General features: G+C 46.7%; 1 protein-coding gene across 1 annotated transcript in view; it reads right to left on the bottom strand.

The window, feature by feature from the left end:
* The window catches only part of DCBLD2 (discoidin, CUB and LCCL domain containing 2), a 540,831-nt gene that overhangs the window by 355,289 nt on the left and 160,303 nt on the right, over nt 1-25,239 (bottom strand). Inside the window, exon 2 of the mRNA XM_086934447.1 lies at nt 20,775-21,002. Coding sequence (XP_086790573.1) covers nt 20,775-21,002 — 228 coding nt within the window. The remainder of the gene's footprint in view (nt 1-20,774; nt 21,003-25,239) is intronic.

Here is a 25,239-nt window from a genome sequence, read left to right as displayed (position 1 = left end):
ATAAAAAATTACTAACGATAATGCGCGATAGGAACAGCAATGTTGAGGGCCTTTACCCGGCATCAGGAGTAGTGTAATCACTGCTTCTTGCAGTGTGGGTGGGAGTGCACCTTCTCCAAAGCTTCTGAGTACATTGCAAAGAGGTGTAGTACTAAGACGTGCTTGTATGCATTGTAAAAAGCACTTGTGTACCCATCTAGGCCAGGTGCCTTGGAGCCGTCCATCGAATCAATCGTCTGAATGATCTCCTCAGAGGTGCAATGTTCACTAAGAAACTGTTGGGGTGGAGTAGTGAGCCAGATCTTGGCCACCTCGCTCAGACAGGTCGCCCTTTCAGTGAGGTCGTCACCCAATCGTGTGGTATAAAGAATGGTATAATAATGAAGTAATTCAGTGTGTATGCCCATAGAGTCTATGATTCGGGTGCCGTCAGACCGCTTTAGTTTTGATACACAAGATGTACCCCTGGGTGGTCCTAAAAGCCTAGCGAGCATGCGTTATGCCTCTCCCCCTCCCCATTGAGGCGGGCTCTGGTATACTTCTGCAGATAGTGAGCCTCTTATTCTGAAGTCTCCCTGAACTCAGCCAGTAACATAATACATTGGTGCAGATGGGCCTCAGTGGTACTTTGAGCACTTGCACAATCAAAGTCTGCCAGGTCTGCCTCAATGCGGACCAGTGTCCTGCGCAGGTCATGCAATACCCTTGGATGTCTATGTACACATATGCCGCTGATGTACGACTTAAAGGCCTCCCACAGGGTAGTCTGTGATTGAACTGATTCCTTGTAAAGTTCAAAATGTTCAGTGATGGCTGAACGGAGTTTAGTGCAAAAGACATGAAGTGCCATGTTGAAGAGTCTCCAGTCACATTCAAGACCTTTCCGCCAGAAGAATGCAGAGTAGAGTCATCTCAACTGGGGAATGATCACAGAGAGTCAGTGGGAGATGTGTGACAGAGAAGCCATGGTGTAAGTGTGGCCGATAGGAACAAATAATCTATGCGTGTCGAGATGTCTTGGGGAGCGGAGTAAAATCTGTAGGCAGAGAAGGCAGAGTTTTGCAGGCCCCAGGGGTCTCAGAGTATGTATAAATCAAATTGTCCTGTAAGATACAGAGCGAGCGGTGCTTTCTGACCGGGGCCTATGCTGTGGTTTCGAACACCGGATCAAGGAGCACATTAAAATCCCCCATTACAATGTGAAATGTGTCGTGCGGTCAATTAGGGCGGGAGTGCCTGAAAGAAGTCCGGGTTGTCAGAGTTCTGAGCATAGACATTGATAAATAATATGCAGTATCCTGCTAGGTGATCTACCACTAGGATACATCTGCCATCCTCATCGGTATGGGTGGCACAGAGTTGAATATCTAGGTGTTTATCAACAAAGACACTCTACATGAGTAAGTACTGTAACTGGAGAAGAATAGATGCGGACGCCATGTGTTTGCAAACGTGTGTGAGAGGCTGGGTGGTAAATGAGTCTCCTGTAAGGCTATATCGATGCTGTGATACTGCAGCATTTGTTTTGCCCTTGCGTGGGCTGTTGAGGCCTTGGATATTACGATACATAAAAGTAGTGTCTGCGAATGGACATGTGTTACTATGTGCAGACATTTGTCGTTAACAAAAACAGGCTGTATTGCATCTGGTATCGTGTTGGACTTGGCCCTTAAGGCAGGTTCACCCCTAATCTTTTTGCTTTTAATCTGTGATATGCGTGGATGATTTTCTGGTCTGTGCGCACTTTTTCTCTGTGTCCCAGAGTAAAGTGCGTGCATGTAGTTAGGCTGGCCTGCTCTCCCATAGGGATGCATGGGGAATGTCTGTGTCCCTAGTAATTCCTGATGTGTGGGGAGTGCATGCTCGAATTTGGTATGTGCGTGTTCGTGGGAATGAATGTTTTGCAATGGTGTATGTGGCATGTGTGTGTCATGAGTAGAAATGCCATTTCTAGGACTTGGCATATTACTGTAAAATATGTCTGCAGTGTGATTGGCTGGAGCTGGCTGGTGAGCCTGGCTCCAGGAAGGCTGGATGGGTCTGCCCGGTGGTGAGTGTGAGATCAGCATGCTTCATGGCTTGGGAGGAGTGCACCTGGTCCCTGATGGGCCTGGACTTTCCCCAGACAATGCTGGCTCCACCCCCTGTAGTGCGACTGATGGCCCTAGCCCTGCCAGTGAATAGAGGGTGGTTGAGGTAAATAGAGTACTTCAGAACCAGCTGCGACTGGTTTTCCCCCACCCTGCACCCTTGAGACAAAGGGGTTTTTCTGTATAAGAAGGGGCTGTGTCCCCATACAATTTGTCCTGTCTTTGGTTTTCTTCCAGGATCTTGCCAGAGGGGGCTGCTGCTTCTGCAGGGGCCAAGAGGACCGCCACTTGGCTGTCTCCCTGCCTGGAGACCCAGTGTGCTGGCTCTGGCCCTGCCTTGCCCCTCTGCCTGCCTCCAGACCCTGCTGGAGCTTTCCTGTGCCTGGAGGCGCCCTGATCTTGATTTATAGCGCTAGGAGCGCTTTCCTTGTGCCCCAGCGCTCAATAGCGCTTTGCTGATATTTCTAGCGCTAGGCCCGCTTTCTTTAGCCCCTAAGCGCTTGGGAGCGCTTTGTGTGCAGCCGGTGCCCACCCGGCATCTGGCCATCCTATTTTGCCGATTTTTGGGCGAGCGAGTGCCCACCTCGCTTTATCTTTTTAATTGAAGGCCGGTGCCACCCGGCATTGCCCCGTGGTATTTATTCATTTTCGAGCCGGTGCCCACCCGGCATTGCCAAGAAATCACCGCCGCAGCCGAGGGGGAGTGAAAGCTGTTGCCGGGCCACTGCCTAGAGCGACCCGGAAGTCCCGCCTCCTGACCCCCAGGGCCGCGCTGCCATTGGCGGCCCCGGCGGAAGTCAGGCAGACGGACGTCGAGACAAGGCCAGGCGGGAGACGAGGGAGGCAGCCGGTCGTGTCCCCGCGGCTCCCCGAGTGGAGAGAGGAGCCCCGCGCCGACGAGAGGAGAGGAGCGGCCGCAGCCCCATACAGCCGGTGAGTGGAGCAGGAGGGAGGGGCACCGGGACACATTGTCGGTGTCCGCCCCCCCCCCCTTTTCCCGGTAGCGCGAGCTCGCGCTAGAGTTCAGAGAGCCGCCTGAGGCTCTTGGGGGCAGTCGTGTTATTTTTGAGTCCCCAGTGAGGGACTCCAACGAGGCCAACCATTTAGATTGGAGCCTTGAGGCTCCTGGGGGCATTGCTGATTCCCGAGTCCCCCGTGAGGGACTCCAACGATCCGGGCATTTCTGTTTCCTGAGTCCCCGAGAGGCTCAGATCACCCATAATTGTTTGAGAGCCTGCGAGGCTCTGACCCGGCCTCATTATTCTTTGAGCCAAGAAGGCTCACGGCGCCATTCATTCTGCGAGCCCGGTGAGGCTCCAGCCACAGTCCTTGCCACGAGCCTAAGAGAGGCTCCTGCGTGCCCTATTTGTTTATGAGCCCCAGAAAGGCTCTTGAGCGCCCACATCATTGTTTAGAGCGGGGAAGCTCTATTTGCGCATTTGCTTTGTGAGCCCCTGAGAGGCTCTAGGGGGACACAGGCAGCTAGGTGGTTGTAGCCCCGAGGCTCCCACAATGTGTCTCCCCACCTTGTTCTTGAGCCCTCCTGGCTCCAACGTTGCCCAGTTCTTATTTACAACTGTCCAGCACTTAGTGGACAGTTGCCACGTTTAGGCTTTGTGTTCTGTGCTGCCTGCGCAGACCTCCCTGACACTGAGACTCAGGGCATTCCGCCCCTTTCGAGGCCAGTTGGCCTGAGGGACATTGTGAGTGTTGTGCTTTGTGCACCCCGCGCATTGTAATTTCTTGCTATGTGATTCTTGCGCAAAATGTTCTAACCTGCATCTCATGTGCAATTGTTTATGTCCGCTTACCTTTTCTAAAAGTGACCTGATTAGGTATTTCATGTTTATCCACTTTGCTAAATGTGACCTGCATAGAGGATTGTTGATGTCCCATTTTATGTCTATCCACTTTGCTAAGAGTGACCTGCATAGAGGATTGTTGATGTCCCATTTTATGTTTAGGTTTCCTTCCCTTTGCTAAGAGTGAACTGCTTAGGTGTTGGTATTCCTTCCTTAGGTCCTGATGAGAAGGTCCTAGTTACCTGCGTAATTGCCTACAGTGTTTTAGGGTTGCGTAGGAGGTCTTGACTCTGTTCCAGTGATTACTGGATGTGTGTTGCATTTATAATTTTGGTGCTACTCATTCTATGTTTACGACATAAGTGTATAACTACCAGTATTATTTTCTGACAAGTGCCTACCCCTGACAGTGGTCCATGTGGCCCTGTCCTGTACATAATTCCCCTTGTAAATTCTGCCCATGCCCCTGGCACATTGTACAGTTTGCGTGTGTTATCTAATGTGTTTTGTTTATTATAATACAAAGGCTATTTTTTATATATATCCTTGTGTGGAGTCTTTCTTTGTGGTGGGCCTTGGGTGTTGTTGCTGGGGTGCGTGCGCAAATACTTAACTCATACCGCCTCCAGGTTTAGCCTAGACTGCTCGCGCCACGCTACCTAGAGGGCGAGTGGGGGTTACCTTGGTGTGTGACTCCCTTGCCCTGACTTTAGAAATGGCGATCCCTGACTGACCTCGACGCGAGTCTTGGCCGGCCAGGGTCCCGTTTCTAACATATGGTATAGGAGCATAATAGTGTGCTGATCAAATCGAAGAAACACATACCGAACGCTGAAACTTTTCAGACACTCACACGCAGTCAATATTAGTTCTGGGTTAAATCGCAGCCATATGCAAATCAGTCTTGACCCTGCTCCTCATGGTAACAGTCCATCCCGAACTGCGAAGCCAGGTCCTCCCAGAACCGGAAACAAGCATCCTGGGACTGGTTTTGGGGTAACAACCCTCATAAGCCAGGCTAGCTTCAACCCAGTGGCAAAGTGAGCAAGAGACCCAGTCTGGGCATACCCTGGCAACTTAGGGCAAACAAAGCAAACGTGAGAAGATGGACGGAAAGCTGAAACTTTTCAGACACTCACCCCCAATCACTATTAAATCTGGGTTAAATCCATCATCGTTGGGGGGGGGGTGGCCAGGACACAAATGGAGTGACGTGCTCCGCTGGGTTTCCACTCCGTCGTGGCAATATCAAGCTGAAATCCCAGCCACCGGTAGAGCTAGCCATTACCGGAGGGTTGGCCTGCTGTTGTGACTCTGACAATCAGCTTTTACCTGCTGGGAACCAGCCTTGGAGACTTCTGGGAATTGGAGATCGCCAGAAGGAGGTGTTGCCGCTGGGTCTGCTGACATAATCTTGGGCCTTGAGCGGGGAGAGAGGACCTGCCCCCTGCCCCTACACCCAGCCACGACTGCTGGCGGCCCTGATTGCCAGTGATTGCGGGGGCTGCTGGTTCTCTGGGCGAGCCCCTGAACTTCTGGCCACCAATCGAGAGCCTTATCCGCCTACAGCTAAACTTTGCCTGTGACTCAGCTGCTCCTCTGCCGCTTTCGCTCTTCGGACCGGAGGGGTCGAGGCCATTGAACTGGACCTCTCAGAGGGCACCTGTTCGGAGTGACCTGGGCGCCCGCCCCCTCTGTGTCTGGGAAACCACTTGACACCGCCTGGTTTCCCTGAGCTCCACCGCTGGATCGCACTACGGTGGGGTGGCCCTGCGGCCTGAATAGTCTGAGTAGAGCCTGTGACGGTGTAGGCCTACTGATTTCGCAGGTGGGGCTTGCGGCGCTGGGGATCTGCTCCCTTTGGCCTGGGGTGTGCTTGGGGCCCCCCATGTAGAGCTGAAAAGAGGAGTGGCGGCTGGGACCCGTAAGACGCCGAAGGAAGAACATGGTGCTGCGGTGAGACTTTCAGCCAATTGAAGCTAGCCCATTGTACAGGAAATTGATTCCTCCCTGTCGTAACACCAGGTAACTACCGCGCCGAGGAGCCTGGGTGTTGGAGTCCCCTGGCACTGCTAGCTGTTACCAGGGGATCTCTCCCTGATCCTGCTCTACGACTGGGGCCTCCACCCCTCCTTAGCCATCACGGACACAACAGCTTTTATGCAGATTCTGGGCCTAGGGCTGATCTGACACACACTGGTGCAAAAGGAAGAGCAATAAGCACCATCCGGGGCCCCAGCGGCGAGGGGACACCCGTGAAGAGGGCAGCATAGCATGCTGGGCTGCCCCTTCCCCCAGTTACCTCCCACGTAGAGACTGCTAGCTGCGAAAATTGGAGCTTAAAGATCACAGAGCCTTCAAATTTGCTTTGGAAGGCACACCTGCGACTGTCTGTGCACTGGCCCGGCTACAGTACACCCGCAGGAAAACTGAAACCTGCACCCTCGACTGGGGCCCCTGACCCAGACTGGCTTCTTGGAGGAGAGGCGCACCGAAAACCTGGACTGAGAGACCGGGAGGCCGGACAGCCGCCCTGCTGTGAAATCTTTGGGAAACCCAACTGGAATCCTTCTTTCTCTTTGAGCTCATCTGGACATCCACTGGTCCACTTCCTACATGTGGACCGGAGGGGCAGGGAGCTCCAGCTCTCCCTTGAATTCTGAACACTCTTTCGGCCCTCTCCTCTCTGCCGACAGCCTTCCCACAGTGCCAAACTGCGAGGTCTTGGGTGTAAGTGCATAAGCTTCATATCCTGCAGAGCAGCGATTATTTGGACGGTCTACTTATTTAGGGGCTACTAAGACGCTGCCGGCGAATACTCGTTGACCATGCCCAGATCTAAAACTAACAAAGACCTAGACCCTAATATGTCTAAAGCCAACCCCGTAATCTCACTATGGATGAAATCACATGCCCTGTCACAGGTTACATCCGACCCCCCGGTACCGGAGTTGGATGGAGGGGCCGCCTGAAGTTCCGATCACAAAGGCCTACATGAACTCTTTCCTTCAGGAAATCAAGGCTGAGATCAGATCGCTTAAACACTATTTCAAGGCCGGGCTGTAAGACATCCTGAGGGATGTCACTGAAATTGGAGGATAGGTAGACTATCTCGAGCGCAGGATGGACCCTAGAACAGAAGAGCAAAAAAGCCTCTGGGTAGGATGGGGGAGCTGGAAGACCAACACATCACTCTACAGCTCAAGCAGGAAGAATTGGAAAATCCGGGTCAGCGTAATAATCTGCACATCAGAGAAGTCCCGCGTGGAGCAGAGGGCGACGACATCATGACCTTCAAGGCGGATCTCCTGCAGGCAATCCAGAAAAACGAAGAGGCCAGTCTGCCCATGCTGGATAGAGCTCACGGAGTCCCCAGCCCCGGGGGGCGCCCAGACTTCATCCCAGATATACTCACAAGGGTCCATTTCTTTGTTGAAACAAAAGCAATCCTGAAAAAGGTCCATGGTGCCACACCTCTGTCATACAACGGATATTCAATCCAAATCTTCCTAGACATAGCTCCTGCCACGCTATGCAGATGCAAGGATTTTAAACCATTTACTAATAAGCTGTGTGAGCTCAAAATCAAATACCAGTGGGCCCCCCCCCCCCCTCTGCGCTGATGTTTTCTTGGGAGGGCAAATGCCGATCCTTCATTCGCTCAATAAAGCAAAACAGCCTCTTCACCTCCCGTTGGATCAGGGAGAGGGGACCCCACTTCCCAACATGGACGCCCTGGAAAGCTTTTCGGCTCGGAATGGTCTACTGTCCCATCGCTTAAGCATAGAAAGCACCCCAAAGACAAAAACTCCTCCTAGGCTAAGCAGGTTATATTAATCACATCCGAACCCTGAATGACTCCCCCCCACAACTTCGACCTTCTGATCACACAAAATGACTTGATTGGTCACAATGACTTGATTGGTCACACTCTTATCTCTAACTCCTCACAGTCTAAACTGGTCTCTTATCTTCGAGTCTACTCATGGGAACCCAAATATACGCAACAGAACCAGATACCCTTGGACGTTGGTTGGATGGGCCTCAGACACTATGGAAACGTGGGTAAACTCATCTCTGCAAATGACCCACCAGTCTCGCCCTTGACTACTTCGACTCCAGCTCTCCATTCCTGCCGGCGGCTGTTGATTTCTTCTGCAGCTCATGTAGCAGGCTGCCGGAAGCAGAGATTTGGAAATTTGCTTGCGCCTGCCGCTTCCCCCTACAACTACAGTGTCACATAGAAGAGCTTCCTCTTCAGAATGGTCCGTTCTGTGAACTATGGGCTATTCTTCGACGACTGACTCGGTTGGCCGTTTGTTGTTGTTGATATCCTTCCTACCCCTTTTTTCCCTCAACCATCACTATCCCCTAGATGAGTCTTTTGAGAGGGGGACAGGGCTGAATCTTTCCAACTCGACTGACATATTAAGTAACTTGGAGCCCCCTACACATTTAAAGCGACATAATACGCACTTCCACACATCCCATTATCCCTGGTGGTCCCAAATAAGTGCTAGTGTTTTCATAAGCGACCTATGCACTCATACATTACCAGGATGTCAATGATGTCTCCCTTTAAGTTCCTCTCGCTCAATGTAAAGGTACTTAATTCCCCTAATAAGAGATGCCACGGTTGGCGCCATTTGCTTTTTCAGGATCTTGACATTATTTTCCTCCAGGAGACCCACCTTGTGTCCACAGACACTCGACTCATGACACACCCTGAATACCCACTACAATGTTTGGCTTGTTCCTCTTCCAAAACCACAGGAGTAGCCATACTAATGAGGGCAGGTTTGGCGGGAGGACCCCCGAGGTGGTGTGAGACTCTGAGGGCCGTTTTTTTAAACTCTAGATACTATTGGGCACAAAACTTTTGACTCTTAAACCTTTATGCACATAATCAAGACCAGGACATGTTCTTGTGCTCCCACCTACGAGATCTGCTAAGCCTTTGGAGGAGGCGAATGTCCTCAGGGTATGGGACCCTGACTGGGACCGCAGCGCACCTGCATATCAGGGTGCGTTCGCTATGCCAGCGGCCCTTAAGAATACTATCAATGACTTGGGTCTACTAGATGCCTGGAGCTATCTCCACCCTGACATCAAAGACTATTAATTCTTTTCCCTTGTCCATCGCTCATATTCGCAAATTATTTTTTCTTATCCCTCCCCCTTTCTCTATTAACTGCAGCGGAGATGTCTGGCATCTCAGTCTCTGACCGCGTACATGTCACGATTTCTCTCCCAACCCCTTCCCGCCCCGATACGCAGCACAGACCACATCCCCTATGGAGACTCCCTCCTCATGTTTTGCATGATCCAGTAGATCAGTAGATGTGGAAGACATACGGAGAGAGACTGAGGCCTTCTTCGCTGCCAACGACACCTAAGACACTTCGGAATCTGTCAGATGGGACACCTTCAAGGTGACTATCTGGGGAGTTATCTCCTCTATTGCGATAGCCCGCTTCCGGGAGGCTCTGGAGTCGACTCTCTCTGGCGACATTAAAGCGCTAGAGCAAAAGGATCAACAACCCTTGCAGCGTTGCGATGCTAGTTAAGCCTACACTGCACCAACAAAGCAGAACGCTCCTTTCTAGTCTTAAACAAAAGTTTTACACAGGTGGGGAAAAGGTAGGTAAATGCCTTGCGCGAAGCCTGCGGGGCCCAAGCTACGCACGCGCCCATATATCCAAGCTTAGGTGGCCGGATGGCTCCTGGGCCACATCTGAGCACAATAAAGGCCTAACTCTCCCCAACTTCTATGAAGAACTGTATGCAGCCGAACCTTGTGCCCCAGAGAATATCGCCTCCTTACTTGACTCTTGCCACTTGGAACCTATCAGCTCCCACTACGTGAATCTTCTAGACAAGCCAATATCGCTGGAGGAGATAGCAAAAGCACTCAAGCAGGTTCTAATAGGGAACCCCCCCCCCCGCCCGATGGTCTCGCTGTTGCCTTTTACCTTACCTTCTATCCGCAGCTCCAAAATCACCATCTTTCCCTCCTTAATAATTTTACCAGCGCCACCGGAGTCACTCCAACCATGTCAGAAGCCGACGCAGTGCTGGTCCCAAAGCCAGGTAAAGACCCCTCTCTTTGTACATCTTATCGTCCCATTGCCCTCTTAAATACCGATGTGAAGACCTATACAAAGTTCCTTGTAAATCGCCTGGAACCCTATCTGCCCACCTTATAGAAAAAGCTCAATACAGGGGCATTCCTGCCTGTTTGGTGTTGCTGGACGTGTTAATTTATGTTATTTATTCTTGTAGAGCGCACGGTTACCCTAGGGTGTCCTGGCGCTAGGTGCAGATTACCTGGGAAGCTGGTTTCGTATTACTGGGAAAAGTCCCGGGCATTTCTAAGCATGAAAGGCAGCTCGTTACATGCTCTAGAAGCACAGACAATAAAGCCTCTACCTCCCCAATTAGATTTTTTAAAGGAGGTCACTTGCACTTGCTTAGCTCCTGTTGATCTTAAATTCCTGCCTGGAACATACCATTGAAGTTTGAGTCTAAGAAACTCCGGACCTATTCCATTAACTTCCTTAAAAACAATGCACAGAGCCTTGAAGCAAGTTCTTAGCCTTACTGGAAGCCAATGCAATTTTTCAGTTCGCTCCTGAGAGAGACAAACCTGGGGATTTCAGTCAGTGTTCTTGCCGCTGCGTTCTGGACTAGTTGAAGCCTATTCAAATGTTGTTTTTGAGCATTAAGGTAAAGGCAATTACAATAGTCCAAGCGCGACATTATAAGAGCTGTTACCACTGTCCTCAGATTACTCTGAGTAAGGAAGAACTTGATTTTCCGGATTATTCTGAGAACCATAAAACAGGCTGAGGTCACTGTACTTACCTGGTCTCCCATAGTAAGTTTAGTGTCCACCAAAACTCCCAGATTCTTAACTTTTCTGGCAGGTTCTGGGCATATGCCAAGGTCCTCTGCCCACCACTCTGGTGTCCAGACCCGTGGATTGTTGCCAAATTTCAGGACCTCGGTCTTAGAAGAATTTAGTTTTAAGCAGTTGGAAGACATCCAGGTCGGGATTGCGCTCATACAATCATGAAAACAATCCCCGGCCTCCTTCTCAGCTGTCAATGATAACACAATTTGTGTGTCCTCTGCATAAGAGGTGAGCTGAAAGCCAATGGACCTAATGACTCCCGCCAATGGTGCCACATATATATTAAATAGAGTGGGACTAAGCGAAGAACCCTGTGGCACCCCACATGGGAGTGAGAAGGGTTCTGAGGCATTCCCATCCTGGTCGACAGTCTGCGACCTGTTGGATAGAAAAGATTGTAACAATTTCCATGCCGACCCCTTAACACCGACTTCCGACAACTGGTCCATCAATATTTCATGATGGACCGTGTCAAAAGCCGCGGATAAGTCCAATAGGACAAGTACAGCATTTCCTCCTCTATCCACAGCTTCTGGGATTTCCTCTGTGGATTTTAACAGAGCCAACTCAGTGCTATGATAGGCTCTGAACCCATATTGTGATACTTCCAGCGAGTTACTGAGATGGATAAAAGCACTGGAGAAGGAATTCGATCAGGTAGACTGGCGCTTTCTCAGGGAGGTCTTCCACTGAATAGGATTAGGTCCTACCATGATATCCAGGCTGATGGCCCCTTATTCTCAACCGACCACACGCAACTGCATCAATGGCTGTCTCACTTCTCCCATCGCTAAACGTAGGGGTACCAAAAAAGGATGCCCCCTATCTCTGCTGTTGTTTGCCCTGGTGGTGGAGCCTCTAGCAATTGCAGTACAATGTTTATCCATCATCTCGAGCATTCCTTTTACGGGATATGAACACAAGATTTCTTTATTTGCGGATTACCTTTTCTTGTCTCTTACGACTCTGGCTTCATCCCTTCCAGAATTAGCATCACTCCTGCTCTCCTTTGAAGAAGCCTTAGGCTTCAGGATCAACTTAGCCAAGTCCCATGCCCTGAACCCCACCCTCCCCTTTTCAGAGATTCAAGAGCTACAGACTCGGATCCCATTGAAATGGTCTGAGAGGTCGATAAGATACCTAGGATTGGACCCGACTCCCTCATTATCTTCCTGGACTCAGGCCAATTGGCCGAGCTACAGACAGGCCATACGGGAAGATATCCATAGATGGCGAAACTTCCGCCCTCTCTGGGCTAGGTTGACTTAACACTGTTAAGATGTCTCGCCATCCGAAGGTGCAATATTTGTTTAAAAACCTCTCTACCCCAATCCCACAAACCGATAATCAATCCCTCCAATGAGATTTAACCACCTTTATCTGGGGTAAGGGCCACCCACGTTTTTCCAACAAAGTTTTGATGCTACCCCAAGATCGGGGGGAGGGGGGTTAGCATGCCCTAACCTCCTCGAATATTACTGGTCCTGTCATCTTCGCTACATCTCAGAATGGGGGGCTACGGGAAAGCGAAAAACAATGGCTCCCTATGGACCACGCTGTGGCGAGTAGACCCCTGAGGGACTTAGCTTGGCTCCCTCGTCCGGCTGGCCCACATAGCGCATACATAGCAACCCCCCCTACAAAAACGGTCCTAGACATATGGGACAAACTTGCGGTACCTCGGGCCTGACCTCATTTCCATTCCAAACACCCCTATAGCACGCAACCCCCCTTGTCCACCTGCCCTCCAACCTCACGCCTTCCTGCCTTGGACGGATTGTGAGTATCGCGTAATTCAAGACTTATTCTAAGGGGCCACATTTATCACATTTGACCCGTGCAAAAAAATGTTTCACCTTAGAGACAATGAAAGAATGCAATATTATCAACTTAGACACTGACTGTTTTCTCCCTCATACACAAAAGGAGCGACTAGACCGCTTACTCCCTATGAGGCCTTCGTGGGGATCTAGGGGATTGATCTCTAACACATACAAAGTGCTACAACACTCACAACAACCCCAGCCCCACACATACCAAAATCAATGGAACACGGACCTTGACTGGGACTGACTATGCCGAGACATGCCTAAAATATACCAAAGCAACCCCCAACGCGAATCGGCCTATAAACGTATGACACAGTGATACTTTACCTCCGTCAGTCTACAGATGATGATTCCGGGCTTCCCTCCAACATGTTGGAGATGTCAGAGTGGAACGGGTGACTTCATACACATCTGGTGGTCTTGCCCCAACCCGACGCTTTATTGGAAGGAGATCCTTAGTCACATTAAAGATATGGTAGGATTCCCCATACCCAGCTCTCTGACCGTAACTTTGTTGGGCATTAGACCCTCACAACTAACAGCCATGACACATTCAGACTGGCACCTAATAGCACAAATGCTGGGAGCGGCACGACAGACGATAGCTTTATATTGGAAGAAACCCGGCCCTCCACCTAATGCGTTGTGGTTTCTTCATCTGTGGTATGTTCTGGCCCTAGAGTTGCTTACCCATATCTTAATCACACGGACACCAAATTCACTAGCACTTGGCAAACATTAATCCAACACCTATCCCAGACTGAATATGCTCGCTTTATCCCTCCACATCTTAGAGCACTGCAGCTATTTGAAGACTCCCTTCTGCCATACTCAAGAGGCACACGCCAGTCTTCCCCTATCCCAGAGAACTTTGTTGGGGCATCTCCCTCCTCCCACAAGACTCTGGCTATCCGCCCATTTGATGATCTGAAAGCACTTCCTTCCCCTCACGCTTCCTACCCGGTTTTTAATGATTCCCCATCTATTTTATTAAGGAAGGGAGTGTTTACTAACCCCCTTTTCTCACTAGCGCCATCGCGCAAGTTCTAGCACGTTTTCATGCTAATACGCTGGTATGCACAAAGCTTACTCACATAACAGAACATTGGGCCAGTGACCCCAAGCTCCCATCTTCTTGTTCTCTTACACGGGGGTGCTTTTACTAAAATAGGACATTAGTGGCACTCTTATTTAAGTAGATCACTACCCCTCTATGGCTATTATGCTAAACGTTATACTTTAACATAAAGCTATACCAGTGTATCCTGTTAATTGACAAGCATATTGTTTTATCTTTGTTACATCCTTACCCTCTATTGTTTTCTTTGGTTATAACAGGAGAACTTTGGCAAGGCCCTACCAAGGTACCATACTTTCAGTGATGTACTTTCCTTTATTTCTCCCCCTCTTTGTTTGTCTGTTCAATTTATATTCAACAAACAGATTTGAAATAAAACCATCACCGTGCTTTTGCTCACTTCGCCACCTCAGTACAGAACCAGCCACATGCAAGTCAGTCATAACTCTGCTCCTTGTGGGAACAGTCCAGCCCAAACTGCCAATCCGTTTGCATTGCCTTTTGAAGACTGCGGAAGAGCCTGCTAGTTTGGGAAACAAGGACACAGGAGTAGGTGGAAGTTTTGGAAAGCAAATGAGACTAAAGGGAGGGGCAGAGACAGCATGCATTCATGGAGTGCTACCCCAAAAACAACAAGCATCGGCATAGCCAATAGGTCTCGCTTTTGGTCCTGATAAGTATTTAGTTATGCAGCACAATATCCTTGGTGCAACAACACCAACTGTTGCGTGGCTAAACACTTATAAGATCCCAAAGGCGTCTCGAGACCTACTGGCTATGCCAATGCTTGTTTCTATAGTGACAACCAGGTTGCTCAATGGCTAAATGAATGGTGCCAGTTGAAAGGCTGAGTGTCTCTCTTCTAAATGTTTTTTTAGGAATGTGTTTATGGGGCATCAGAAAAGCTGCGTGACTTTTCGGTTTATATTTACATTTTTAAATTGCAAACCTTGTGTATGTAACTAAACATATTTTAGTAAACATTATACCTACATACGTATGGTTTTCAATTTATAAATGCAAATAAGGACGAAAAGACAGGCTGTTTGTCAGATGCCCTTTAAAGCACATTCCCCAAAAACCAATTAGAATAGAGACACGGACCTCTCAATGCCCACAAACGCACCTATAAATGTGAATATATTTTCATCTTCTCACATTGTCACCTCACATCTGCAAGCTCTGCAGATTTTATAATTGTAGCGTTTTCTTTAGCTGGCAGTCATAAGTCTGAAAAGTCTGAATGAATGCAATCTCTAACCTTTTGCCTTCGGAAACTCAGGGGGTCAGAGCTTCTTAGACAGTGAAGCAGATAAGACAAGTTTGGTACAAATGTGCTGAACAGGAAACCTTGGTGCACAGCAGCATCCAAAACTGCCATTTGTTTATGTGCTTGATGTAAAATGTGTTCCGAGTTACTTTGAACACAGAAACATTAACTCAGTGGCAAAAAGATGTCTGATCTAGTTAATCTACTTTCTTACCCCTGAACGCTACACATTTGATTTTGTCACCATCCTTTTGTTCTTCTAAATCATGACCACTCACTAGGTATTGCTTTCCAACCTTCCTTTTATTTTTCATTCAATACTTGCACTACGTGTGCTATACTTTAGAACTTGGTTTAATTTTGTGCCACTATTATGAGACTTATTTTGCAGATAAAACAATTCATTATCTACCTTTACAATTTAGGCTATGGTGCTGTCTTTGTTCCCATGTGATGAAAATACTGCATACAACAACAAAAAATTTCATTAAGCTTTCAACCAATGTAATTTATCCTTCATGTTTTTCTTTTGTGTAAATGATTTTGAAAAGATTTATGGCCTTGAATAAAATATTTTAGGCAATTAATTAAGTTCTATAATCAAAACAGTCATGTCCAGTTTCCCTCGAACTTGTATTGAATTAGTTTTTTATCAATTGAGCTAACAACATGGCATAGATCAGTGTCCAAGGGAAGAGGGACTTCATCTCCCAAAGACTTACAATGATAACTGCCTACTTCTAACGTTACAAGTAAATCGAGGCACCAGCGCTTTACTTTTAACGTTAAAAGTAAACCGTGGGTGTCACGATTATAGCAAAAGGTATAGTAATAGAAAAAACATCTATTTCTTTACTTTTGCTATAATCGCGGCACCCGTGCTTTACTTTTAACATTATTAGTGAAGCACGGGTGCCGCGATTATAGCAAAAGTAAAGAAATAGATGTTTTTTTCTATCACTTTACTTTTGTATAAATCGAGGCACCCGCGCTTTACTTTTAAATGTTAAAAGTAAAGCGCGGGTGCCGCGATTATAGGAAAAGTAAAGAAATAGAAACAAATATCTATTTCTTTACTTTGCTATAATCGCAGCACCCACACTTTACTATTAAAATTAAAAGTGAAGCGCGGGTGCCGCGGTTATAGCCAAAGTAAAGAAATAGAGGGTTTTTTCTATTTCTTTACTTTACAATTAAAGTGAGATTGCCGCGATTATAGCCAAAGTAAAGAAACAGAAAAAAAATCTATTTCTTTACTTTTGCTATAATCGCGGCACCCGCCCTTTAATTTTAATGTTAAAAGTAAAGCGCTGGTGCCGCGGTTATAGCCAAAGTAAAGAAATAGAAAAAAAAAATATTTCTTTACTTTTGCTATAATCGCGGCACCCGCCCTTTAATTTTAATGTTAAAAGTAAAGCGCTGGTGCCGCGGTTATAGCCAAAGTAAAGAAATAGAAAAAAAATCTATTTCTTTACCTTTGCTATAATCGCGGCACCTGTGCTTTGCGCAAAAGTGAAAGAAAACAAGGGATGCGCATGCAGCAAAGGCGGAGCGTGGCGCGCACGCACAAGCTGGATGCCGCTTTGGAAGCGCTTCTAAAAGCAGCTTACTAAATGTCTCGCAAGACTAGCGCATGTGCTGGCTCAGGCGAAACCTTAAAAGCATGATTACACGGCCCGAGTTACCTTCATCATAGTGCTTTTTTTCCTTTGAGCCATGTTGCACAGCAGCCTGCACTGCTGTGCAACATGTCTTAAAACAGGGCTGGAGGAGGGGCAAGACACATAGGGGTGGGGTGGGGTGTTGTGAAAAGAAAAGCGGCTGGATGAATTAGGGATAAGGGAGGAGGGCAGGGGCAGTGATCAAACAAGGACACTGGAGGAGGACGGGGGCAATGATTAAGAACAGACACGGGGAGTGATTAAATAGACATGAGAGGAGGGGGATGGGGAAAAAACAGACATAATAAGGAGTAAAGGGGTGAGGGACTGCAGATGGATACCTTCACTGCACCCATCTCACCCCGGTCACACTACATCACACTGATTTCCTTCCAACTAAGCGGCCCGAGGTGTGCAGAAACCCCAGCTGATATTTAACACATGAGTTAGTCCTGTGCCGCTTTACACAAATATGGGACAGACGTGGTGAACGAGCTCAATGCGGTCCTGGGAAGGTAAGTCCCGTTCACTCCCCTGGTCCTTATATTGGGGGTCTTGGAGGGCTCGGGAAGGGTTCTCAGGCTGACAGAGCATTTCTCGGTCTGGCCACCATGGTGGCCAAACATCACACAGAGGCCGAATGCCTGAACCCTGCCCCGGCCTCACCCAAACCACGGTGTCACACTGGCGCAGAGGGTTGGATTGGTGTGCACTGAAGGAACCTTGTATATGAGGCGAGAGGCTGTCTGACCAAATATGATCAAGTATGCGGTAAATTGCTGGGCCTGGTGGGCTAATGGAGATATACACTGGTCTTTAATGTTTCCTCAAATCAGGTTTGCTATCTGTCATGTCTGTAAGGAGACTGTGGCTGTTATCTGATCACCATGAGATATGAATGGACTGTACCGTATGTTACTGTGCTACGAATCATTGCGTCATTGTTCAAAACCCAATAAAGTTGATTATCAAAAGAAAGGAGAAAAAAAAAAGGAGTGCTTGAGGAAAAAAGTGAAAGAAGAGTACCTGTAGGACACTGGCCACAGGAAGCAGTATTTGGTCAAGCACCACGACATGGAATAAGACTCCGATGCCCAGGAAGAGCAGCTGACCAACAGAAAGCAAGGAACTAAGCCTGACATAGGAGCCAAAACATAGTAAGTAAAGGTAAGTAATGGATGGGTTTTAATCCCTTATTAAGAATGTTATTTTCTTCATTACAAGAGATTTCACAAACACTGTGCAGGTGAGACCTAAAACCTGAGTAAATACTTAAAAGTAAATTTGCCAGAGCAACTGAAAAGATACTTCCTCAGACACTAAAGTAGAAAGGGAGAAATTATATATCCTCAACTCTGCTATAATCAGAACTCTGGCATATTCAGGGCCCTTCTGTGACCCGGAAGCTAGTGTAAACAGAGCCCACTAACAAACACGATAAGAAAGCCAGTGTAAACGGAGCCCATGTATAAACAGAACCTTTGCATATGCATATACTGTGAATGTTTGAAGATATGAAGTAAATGTGGCAGTGGTATGTTTGGTGCCATTTATAATCAGAATGAGATATGATCAGAGCCTTGCTAAAATCCAAACCCTGATCTAATATCAGCACTGGCAAAATCATAGAGGCCATTATCATAACTCTGATAAAATGAGAACACTGCTATTATTTTTCAGTTCATTGCATGGAACCAATTGGGCAAGTGTAGTTTATTTTTTACCAGATTGCTAGGTTTTACAAACATGAAAAAACATACAGGCAACACCACCACATAGATTATATTGATACAGATTTCATTTTGTAACTAAACTGTAATACTAACCACATCAATATTGGACTTGGGAGTACCCCACCCGCTTGTAAACTGTCTGGGTCAACAGTACCTTCTGTGGTTCCAATATTCTTGAGTACTTTCCTATTATGTCCCTTGATTGTTTCAGCATTGCATACCATTTCATATGGTTCTTATTCGGCTCCACTGCAGTACTCCTTCCAGGGGGCCCAAATCCTGTTAAACTTCTGCAGACATCAATGACACGGAGAGGGGGAAAGGAGAGACTATACAAGCCTAACGCCGGTCGCCCTATAACAGTATCCATGCACACAAAAAAGGGGGCGCCACGCTCAAGAAAAGAAACACTCCCTCCAGTAAGGTTATTGATGAGGATGTCAAAAGAAGGAGAATCTTACAACAGTGGTGTGTCAGCCTGTCGTCTGAAATAAGACTAACAAATATTATATTAAACCTACAAGTTATACCCTCACACACCCAACCGGATGCCATGCCTCGTCATTGAGCAACCTACACTCGTCCGCTCATTGTTATGAGGGAGTGAGTGGGCTCAACAGCATAAAGCGAGAGCTCTTTGTGAAAGAAAGTGTGCAGTGCAAACAAAATTTCTAGGGGAGCCCATATAAAAGAGGTGAGTGCCGGTTAAAATTCTAATCTCTGGCGACAGCATAAAACTTTAATTAGGACATGTCTTGGTTGGGATATTAAAATAGTGTGGGGAACTCGAGGTTGATAACCCAGTTTAACAGGTCAATGTGTTTCTGCACTATTCTGCCGTAATAGAGGTGCTCAACATCCTCACCATTAGCCTTACTGGCGTGCTTGTTGTTTCTTGAGCGTGGCACCCCCTTTTTTGTTTGTATGGAAACTTCTGCAGACAGTCTTGACCTCTGTATACCACTTCCTCCAGCTGCATGGACAATACAATGTTTCTGTCCCATTGGCTCATAGTGGGAGTATGTTGGCTGCCCCACAGTCTGATTATATCCCCTTTGAACCACCAACAATGCAACATTGCTGTTAAATCACCCTACATTCCTACTATCATAGGAGGAGATTTCAATTCCATAACTCTATTGACTCCATGGCTATCAGCTGGTACTTCCCATTCCAGAGAAGAACACATCCTGGGGCATTCCCATATAGTATGGATAAAAGATTCCTTTAATCTGCAGCCCCTAATGCTTGTGTCATTAACTGCCCTTCCCGGAATCTTCAGTAAAATTGTACTATAATAAACTTGGTGTAATATTTTCAATTGTCTGTATCAGAAGCCTGCCCTTTTTGCCACCTCCCTTGTGCAACTGAAAGCCTCTTTTCAGTTTTCCTCTTAAGATAGTCCACTCTTCTCTTGCTAATTATCCCCAATTATCTCCTAGTCTGCCCATTGTTACTAGGCAGTTATTCACCAAAGTCCTATATATTTGTGAGATGTCATGTCTTTTCAAGTGGATTGCGAGCACTATATTCCAGCGTTTATTCAATCTGTATGTCTACCAAACTACATACATATTAACACCACTGGCAATCAATCTGAGTATTATTTAAACGCATCCTTATTTTGCCCACCAAGCTACCCCAATCAGGGTGAAACTTGTCTTGGTTTGCCTGTGTTCCAGTACAGGGAGGGCCTAGCAGTTTGTGCTGGACTGTTCCCATTGGAGGACGGTCAAGAGTAATTTGCACATGGCTGGGTCTAAACTGAGGTGGCTTGGAGGGCAAAGGAACGATTGGTGGGAATGCTACTCCAAGCGATTGCCAGTGGTTAGAAAAATTGGAGGCATCCCCCCACCACCTTTTGTGTGTTTAATACCAAGATTGGCCTGTATGAGTCACCCTCCTCGGGTGACTTACCCGATCTACAAATAAACACGATATTGGCCCTACTCAAATCAAAGGAAAACTTCCACTCACGGAAACAACTTATTATAGATTTCACTACCCATTGAAATCACACGCGGCAATAAGTAACAGCACTAAGTGGTCAGGGCAAACAAGTAGCTAAAAGTAATTTTCACAGTGAACTTTATACACTCATTCTAGTATGGGGCACTTATCTTTCCTCTATATCACTGAATTGTGGGGGGGTGTATGGAGAAAAAACAAAGACGCTGAAGGTGTGCTCAAAATATTAAAGAATTCTCAAAATGTAATTGAGATGATGGCAGTGCGATGAGCTTCACTGACTGAGAATGTATTGTCATAGAACAAGAAACGTGATAAAAAAAATAATACATCTGGAAATCATGACGCAACTTCAATTTGAAATAACATGCAACAAAAGAAACTATGCATATAATAAAAGCCAAACAAGACAAATATATAATTCACATACCTATTTCACTTCTTGTTGGACCAATTCCATTATAAACTTTCAAGTAGTTAAAATGACATGAGTTTGAGTCTTCAATGTCAAAATCACCAAATTTCAGATGAATTCGGTCCCCAGACTTGACACGGAGTTCCCACTCACAAACAGTACTGTTTGGATAGGTTTGCGGATAGTTTAGGGATGTAAATGTTCCACTTTCTGGTCCCATTACTGTGTATCCACATCCATCTCCTGAAATAATAGAAACATAATGTTAAGTAGACACGTACATATTCATTCTGCAATTCGTACTATTATCCAGGGCTCCACACAGCTACTTTTTTCATTTTTGTTTAGCCAAGAAGTAACTCTGAGATCACCTCAAACTTACTGTTGGTATGAATAAGTTTTGTTTTTTAATTTGATCTACTAAAGAATAAATGAAAATATAAATACAATCTATGATCTGTGTGCATTGTGAACTTATACTTTGTGAGTGACATAAATTAGCATCTGACAAGGTTGGATTCCTTGTTAATAAGATGTATATGATTCACCGCATATAGTATGTCAACTTTATGTTTTCTTTACCTTTTGGTTGAGTAGGAGGCACTGGGTTGGTTATAGAGTGACTGGCTAGGGGTCAAGAGCAGCAAGGAGTGGGGGAATAAGTTGTGTGTGGAAGCAGTGAGTTTAGCCAAACGTATAAGGTTGGGGTGAATGTGAACATTGAAAGCAAGTGCGCAAGTAGTGAAATTAACATAGGGTAATGGAGTGACAGTTGTGGATGGGGTGATCCTGTAAGTATGATTGATTATGTCGGTGGGAGAATCGTGCAAGTAAGGGTGATCTATCAGTTTGGGTGATAGCGTGGATGGGAAGTGAGTGCCAGAGGGTTAAGTAAGAGTGTGGATGGGATTAGAGTGTTGATACTATTGAAGTAATGATGAGAGAAACAAGCATTTGCAATGCAATAGGTCTCGCATTAGGAAAGTTTGAGCTATTGGTATTGTAAATATCAAATTTTTTATTTATGTTTTGTTTTTGAAAATAGCAAAATTAATAGCTTTGTCATTTACAATGCCAATAGTTATAACTTTCGCAAATGTGACACCTATACACGTATACAGACCACCTCTTCCATGCCCCAGTTTTTCCACATCTCTTTTAGAGATGCTTGGCCCTTATATGCGGGCCAATGAAGATTTCCTTCTCCTCGGAGATTTTAATATTCACACTGACCAATTTGAATCCACAGGGACCAAAAGTTTGTCAACTGATATGACAACCATCGGTCTCACACAAAAGAATCAGGATTCCACCCATGAAGGTGGACACTGCATCGACCTGATATACACCAACTTTGACAATATACTGTGTCATAAACCTACCCAAGTTTATTGGTCAGATCACTTTTTATTACAATTTACTATTTTTAAAGTTAATAAAGGTTCCCAAAAGAACTCCCTACCCTCCACTATACGTAGACAGTGGCACAAACTCACGCTGGAGGCGTTAGAAAAGGCGTGGGAAAAACCCGAGATTAGAGATCTAGATGAAGCAGAACATAAGTTAATTATGCTTCAGCAATCTCTGACTGCAGCCATTGATAAAATTGCCCCCTTGAAAACATTTAGACAGTTCCCTGTGGCTAAACAGGAAAAATGGTACACCGAAGCTCTCAGGAAAGAGAAGCAAGAATGTAGAAGGATAGAGAAGAGATGGAGGAAATCACACTCTGAGGATAATAAAAAGGCACACCGTGCAGCTCAAGCCAACTACTATAAACATATCGGGGCTGCCCATAAAGACAACATCGCTCAACAGCTCATGGAAGCCGATAATTCCCCCAGAGAACTGTACAGGATTCTCGAAACATTTGTAAATCCTACGGCCTGTATAAGTCCAGATGACTTTTCACAAAGTCTATGTGAAGAAGTCTCATTCTACTTTGAGAACAAAATAGAATCCATCTACGGAAAAATCTTAGTATCCCAACCAAATGGTGACTCCTTAATTGTTTCCTCCCCCAATGAAAAAATACCAACCTTACACTAACTACATTCCCTCCTATTAACACTGAAGAGCTTGATTCAATAATGACCCAAGTAAAATCAGGATCGCCGGATGACCTTATTCCTGTTAAAACCTTAACCTCTCTCCGTACCCTGTTAGCCCCCTACATTCAGGATATTATCAACCAGTCTCTTAAAGAGGGAAAAGTACCAACTGAATGGAAAAGAGCAGTGGTGAACCCTATCCGCAAGAATGCGGCTCTCCCATGGACGGAGCTTTCCAACCTCCGCCCTATCTCCCTTCTGCCTTACTATAGCAAGATGGTCGAGAAACATGTTAACGCACACCTGTCCAATTACATCGAGGCAGCGGGCGGCCTAGACCACTCGCAATCTGGTTTTAGGCCCAACCATAGCACCGAATCAGCCCTCTTGTCAGTGACAGATAACATCAGAATGTCACTTGACAGAGGGAGCTCAGTGATTCTGGTGCTATTGGATTTGTCCGCTGCCTTCGACACGGTGTCGCACAAAATTCTTCTCGACCGTCTGAAGGGAGTAGGAGTAAAGGGAACCGCTCTTGCGTGGCTGGAAAGCTTTCTTGAAGACAGACAACAAGGTGTTAAACTAGGCTCCCATAAATCTGCCTGCAGGAAGCTTACCAAGGGTGTGCCACAGGGCTCATGTCTGAGCCCCACGTTATTCAACGTATATGTGGCCCCCTTGGCAGAGATTATAAGATCTCACGGGTTCTCACCAATCTCTTACGCTGACGATACTCAGCTGCTTTTCCTTTTCAAACCATTACACCTGCAGTCATGCAATCTTTCCAAGACGGCATGAGAGCGGTGGCAGGCTGGATGGCCCAAAACTTCCTCCAATGCAACGTGGCCAAAACGGAGGTCATGTTGTTTGGAGGGGCCACCCTGCTCTGGTCCCCGGAATGGTGGCCAACTGAGCTTGGACGTGTCCCAGCGCCCAAACAAACCATCAAAAACCTGGGGGTACGCCTAGACCAAACTCTGATTATGAAAGATCACGTCAGCCAGGTCACGGGAACGTGTTTCCGTACAATTGGTCTTTTACGGCGTATCTTCCCCTTCCTATCAAACATCTCTAGGAAAACGCTGGTTCAGGCGCTAGTCCTCGGACGGGTTGACTATTGTAACAGTCTACTCATTTCCGCCAACCAGGAACAACTGCGCAGACTGCAGGTGGTGCAGAACACCGCGGCAAGACTCATCCTGAATGCCCCTCCCCGTACCCCCTCCCGTCCTCTTCTTTCCCACCTTCACTGGCTTCCAGTGCAACAGCGGGTAAATTTTAAACTCTGCTGCATCATGCATAAATGCATCTATGGGTCTGGTCCTAAATATCTGAAAGACATTTTCTTTCCCTACTCTCCCGGACGTATTCTACGCTCCAGCAACACTATGCTGCTATATGTACCTAAAGTCACCAGAGCGAGACAGGGTGGTCGAGCCCCCTCCCTTAAAGGTCCTTTGCTGTGGAATTCCCTCCCTCCCCAGCTGAGACAAATCCCCAACCTTCTTAACTTTAGGAAGAAACTAAAAACTTACCTGTTCACACAGGATTAACTTAGCCTTCCCTCTGTCACTCCTCAACTATAGTTTGTCTAACTCATACAGAAGCCACGCGCGGAGATACCCCTTCGGGGCTGATTCAGGCGCGATACAAGACTATAAATAAATAGCATTTGTAATGGAATATGTGTTGTATTTACGTGACTTACATGTATTGATATTACAAATAACAATGGCTTATTTTTTTTAATAATAATTATTACTTACATAAAAGTTATTGTAATTTATAATGGCAATAGCTTAAACTTTTGTAAATAACTTTTGTGAAGATTATGTTCAGTGTATTTTATTGTGACAAAAATCCAAGAACAGATGAATTGCTATGTATCTATGCTCGTTCTTTTATGATTTTTAATAATCGAATAAAGATAAATTGACTGACTGACAAAAATCCAAGAACAGAAGTGAAATATTAACAACTTTTTGTTACATTTGTAATAAAGCTTGAAACATTGAGAGAACATATTTGAACCAGTTGTTGTTGAATGGTTGCACAGATTGATGCTGAGGTGGCGAACGAGTGATGCTGTGGTGGCGAACGAGTGATGCTGTGGTGGCGAACGAGTGATGCTGTGGTGGCGAACGAGTGATGCTGTGGTGGCGAACGAGTGATGCTGTGGTGGCGAATGAGTGATGCTGTGGGGCCCCCGAGTGATGCTGTGGGGCCCCCCGAGTGATGCTGTGGGGCCCCCGAGTGATGCTGTGGGGCCCCCGAGTGATGCTGTGGGGCCCCCGAGTGATGCTGTGGGGCCCCCGAGTGATGCTGTGGGGCCCCCGAGTGATGCTGTGGGGCCCCCGAGTGATGCTGTGGGGCCCCCGAGTGATGCTGTGGGGCCCCCGAGTGATGCTGTGGGGCCCCCGAGTGATGCT

The sequence above is a fragment of the Lissotriton vulgaris genome, chromosome 8 (assembly GCF_964263255.1).
Source record: "Lissotriton vulgaris chromosome 8, aLisVul1.2, whole genome shotgun sequence".
Classification (NCBI taxonomy): Eukaryota; Metazoa; Chordata; class Amphibia; order Caudata; family Salamandridae; genus Lissotriton; species Lissotriton vulgaris.
Note: the sequence above shows the minus strand (reverse complement) of the source record. Positions and strands in the feature narration are given on the sequence as shown.